At 33.8% G+C, this 4,711-nt stretch overlaps 1 protein-coding gene across 2 annotated transcripts; it reads right to left on the bottom strand.

Moving 5' to 3' along the window:
• Window positions 1–1,389: 1,389 nt before the first annotated feature.
• On the bottom strand, window positions 1,390–4,382 carry LOC124635219 (oxidative stress-responsive serine-rich protein 1). Of its 2 annotated transcripts, none has more exons than XR_006984978.1 (2): window positions 4,071–4,382; window positions 1,390–3,335 (listed from the first exon to the last, which is right to left on the bottom strand). XR_006984978.1 is itself a non-coding variant. In XM_047171048.1 (2 exons), exons 1-2 carry the CDS (start codon window positions 4,252–4,254, stop codon window positions 2,698–2,700), a joined length of 732 nt encoding a protein of 243 aa, XP_047027004.1. In that variant the 5' UTR covers window positions 4,255–4,380; the 3' UTR covers window positions 1,390–2,697. The 2 variants fall into 2 exon arrangements, 1 of the variants encoding a protein (XP_047027004.1); XM_047171048.1 differs by having other exon boundaries at window positions 4,161–4,380.
• Window positions 4,383–4,711: the final 329 nt, after the last annotated feature.

A 4,711-nucleotide genomic window follows, 5' to 3' on the forward strand; every position in this document is an offset into this window, starting at 1 on the left:
AGTTTTAACTTTTACACACTTTTTGATCTATATCCCAGAACGGACAAACATTTCAACAAAGCTGTCATAATAAAGGTTGTTCTAGATAAAAAGGCCTATCCAATGATATGTATGAAATTGCTATTGGCGGAGTGTACCAATCTGCTCATACATTACATACATTTCTATAATAATTACATTGAATTATAATGACATTGATAAATATACATGTGACATAAACAATACAATTGAATCTATAATAACATGGCTTGACGGAAATAATCTACGCGTAAATCTTACAAAAACTAATTTTATTCAATTTAATACATATAGATAAAAAAATAAGGCTCATCATCATCTGCCTAGCCTTTTTCCCAACTATGTTGGGGTCGGCTTCCAGTCTAACCGGATGACTAGGCCACCACGACTGTATAAAAAGAAGACTATAAAGAGTAATTATAGAGGACATAAATTACAAGAAGTATACGAAATGGCATTTCTCGGTATCACGATAGACAAACAATGCAACTGGAAGGCACACGTACTTAACGAAAGTATCCAATAAAATGAATCGTCTTCGTTAAAAACAGTATATCTGCATACTACGTATGACTTCCTGAGATTAGCGAGTTCAAACAAAAAAACTCTTCAGCTTTATAATATTAGTGTAGATTATTTAAGACCCAAAATGTACCAACACTACATACTAACACACATTCATTTGCACTAAAATGAATTGAATTGAAAAAAGAGAGAGAGGAATAGAAACCTGGGAGGAGAATACCGGCATCACGTAGCTGCACGCTTTAAACTTTATCGATTAATTTTCCTTACTTCGGCTTACGGGAATCGTCAGATTATATATTTTTCGTGAACGTTGAATTATTCCCTTCAAAATAAAAAAAAATTAGCCGCGCTCGAGAAAGTCAAGATGACGTTTTTTTTTTACAAGTTTGTAACCTTCCTACTTCTTATCGTCAATCGCAAATTGTCAGATTAGTGGAATATACACTTTTTAGCATATAACTAACTTACCCTATCTTAATCTGACGCGCTGGAGAATGTCAGATGATATTTTTTTTTTTACTAATCTGATCCTTTATTCTAGACACGCGGCTACATATACAGGGCTTATACTTGGTGGAGGTGTTAAATGGGGTAATAGGTACCTCCCTATATACTAATCTGCCGCGCTTGAGTAAATCCCAAAATCCCTTCTAGGCCTCCCCTACTACTACTTTTAATATTAAAAGAAGTATATGTAGCGTATACTTCTTTTAATATAATATTTTTTGTGACTTGACCACGACTGTGTGACCCCCCCCCTGGCGCCGAAGCTGGATCCGCCCTTGGTCAGGGGCGGGTTACGACCACTGAACTAAAGGGTATTAATGGATATAAAAATACCAATTCCTTACTTCTTTTTTTATTATACCAATCCTTAAATTATTTTATTCATTTTTTACTTTACTTACAAGTTACAAGTAAAATTAAATGCTTCATTCAACAATGCCAAGTAGATAACTGGTCAGGACATAAAACGGTCGAGTCAATAAGGCCCACGGCTACTTTTTGTACCGATGCTGTCGCGTGTAGCATCCATACAGACGCGAAGCGGTCGCTAGCTGTGTGCCCTCGCTCACGGGAGCAAATTCAGTCGCGATGACATCATCATCATTACAACATTCAAAAAACTCCCTCCCCCTCTGTTCACTCTCTGATGTCGTACGACGCGGTCGCGCGTTTGTAGCAATACAGTAGCACGTTGCAAATGCCAGTACCTAACACGCGTTAGAACTTTAGAAGATATGACAAAAACGCTACAAAAAGACTAGCTACCCTAATGGCCTAACGCCTCACAAATTCACCTAAATGTAGCTGTCAGCATGTTATGCAAACACATAAGTTTTAAACTAGATGCAACATATGCGATAATTACGCACTTTTTATTGTATTTTGGAACAGCTGACACAGCATAATATTGAAATTACGAAATCTGGATTGGAATTGTGTAAATGTGAGCTCTTACTCAACCATTTCAAAGTCTGCATTAGATAGTACATCATCTACTTGCGATTGTTGATTGAAGATAGAATGTCACCAAAAAATACCATACAAATCATAATAGATAGGATTTGATAGCCATTTCACATTGTTGTGAGAATTTCAAAGATTTTGAACTCCACAAATGAAATGGCTCTTAAGGTGAATGCATCAACTATCAGCAGGAAATTCAAGTATAAAATGTTTTTTTTTTACCTAAGTTAACATTCATTATGAGCCGTGATCTAATCAATCATGGTAACAATATACCTCAAACCATTTTTAATGTCCTCGTAACTCTGAAAGCTGTTCCAATTCAAATGTAATCTGATATGTTATATTTTGCAAAAAGTTTATCAGATTACATTCAAATTGTAAGAACAGGAGCAGTTAAAGCATTTACCTTAAGTAAAAATAACTAGTTCATAAACATTCATCATAACAGTGACTTGAATGTAAACTTGCATACCTACATTGTAATCAGGTTGATCTTATATTTAACATGGACTTGACAAAACTGATAATACATAATATATAAAGCAACGCAAAGGATCTTTTCAAATTAATAGTACATTTTCCCCATCCAATGAAATGGAACATAATATATTTGTTTGCATTTTGTACTACTACGATTTTTTTATTCTTGGTCAGTGTTATGTATACTTATCATTTTTATCATATGTACATCATTTCAGCCATAGATGACATTTTTTTTGGTATATGTACTAGAGTTTCAAAATAACTTGCTAATTCATCAATGGTGACATCACAGGGAGGATTAAGAGCTTGCTGAGAACAGCTGCCAGATCTACTCTGTTGTTTTGATCCTCTTTGCTCCTGCGAAGTTGACGCATCATTTTTCCACCATCTAGTCTGATTACTTTCACAAGATGTTACAAAATTCTGAAGATTGGCATTGGAGGATATTGTTAGCTGGTTACAATTGTCAACAAGTGTGCATAAACTTAATGAGTCACATCTCTCAATATCTGACATGTTTTTACTTATTGATTCTTGGCAGTCCTCTGTTTCTAATTTGACATTACCAATTTTTTTTAATATATTCAATATCGGTTCTTTTATAATTTTTCTATGTTTCTTTTTGTAGATTGCTGGTTTTTGTTTCATTTGAGTGGAACATGAGCATCTTGTTTCCTTTGTAAGTGGAGTTGTCTTAAGAAATGTTTTTTTATTTGAGACATTTATAAATGGATTTTCATTACTTCTGTTTTTATGTAATTTAAGTGGTTCTATTTCTAACCGTCCCATTTCCACTCCAAGTATTATATCTTCTTTTTCCATGGTTCCTGATACTGAAACAAAACAAAAGTAGTAAAATTAGTTTCTCACAGGTTCACTTATATCCGGGGGAACTTCTCCCAAGTGCAGAAAGCAGTTCCAGATAAAATATAGAGAATTTCACCCAGAGATAGAGTAGTTTACCAAACTGGAAAAAGTTACTTTTGCCAAACAGAACTCCTTGTTAATTATAGGACAATTGAATTTTAATTCCTTTATTTAAAACTGTTGAAGGACAAGTAGGAACCAGTACTAAAGTGAGTATGAGTATTCCTTTTCATTATTATCACCTTAGTATTTTTACAACTACTAATCCCAGATCTACTTTAGGTGCAGCTTAATTTAATGATGACTGCTATTTACCTATTAATAATACATAGGAAAGCAGAAATGTATGTAATGTCAGTTCAAGCAAATACCACAAAGGAAACCTTTAAGCCTGAAATCGTTAATATGCTTTGAACGAGCGTAGTGATTAACGCTCAATGCTTTTATACATGAGAAGAGGCCTGCGCCATGCAGTCCAGTGGGACGAAGAAAGGCTTACGATTAGAACATTTAGTTTTCTTAACAATAAAATAAATTGTTATACTATTACAAGATTGGGAAACTATGTCAATTCTACAAAAATGAAAACACATACACATTGACAAATAAAGCGATTTGTCAAAGTGGTTATTTTTTTTACTATACATATTTTCGAAATATATTTCTAGCATAATGGGCAGGTATTATTGAATAAGACTTACTTCAAACACCACATAGATAGACTTCAAGCGCATAGGTCACTGATGAGCATTAACGTTCTAGAATTCTTTGTTTATAGGTAGGTACCTTACCATTTGGTTCATGTGCCTTAAAATCAAAATATTGTAATATTCCGTTTGCTAGCCAGAGAGTAAACACTAAAATAACACTGTTAAATATGTGCATTCATGTATATATCTTCATTAAACTTGATCGTAAGCCTCTTTTGCTTTTGTGGACATTTCATATTTTTATATATTGTGTTTACGTCATGTTCACTCACAGAAAATCTCTAGAAAAAATCGAATCACAGATTAATAAAAACTATCAAAGTGAAAAAAGTACAGATGAAAAATGAAACTTAAGACTGATGAAACCATAGACATAATATTAGTAAACAGGACTGCGCATATAAACCCAAAAAACGAGCCGAGTGAAACAGTTAGTACGGAGGCTGTCTGTCCCTTTCTAATAGGGTGACTATGAGATTAAGCTATGTGAGACAAATCCGAATTTGCTAAGATTATTAAACACAGATTAGTATTGAAGTTTTAACTTACGCAGTTTGTGACCTTAAGATACCAATAAAGGCTTTTAATAATTAGCGGAAATTAGCAGTATAAAAGCAGGAAGATTCGAAGTG

Source organism: Helicoverpa zea, chromosome 12 (assembly GCF_022581195.2).
Source record: "Helicoverpa zea isolate HzStark_Cry1AcR chromosome 12, ilHelZeax1.1, whole genome shotgun sequence".
Taxonomy (NCBI): Eukaryota; Metazoa; Arthropoda; class Insecta; order Lepidoptera; family Noctuidae; genus Helicoverpa; species Helicoverpa zea.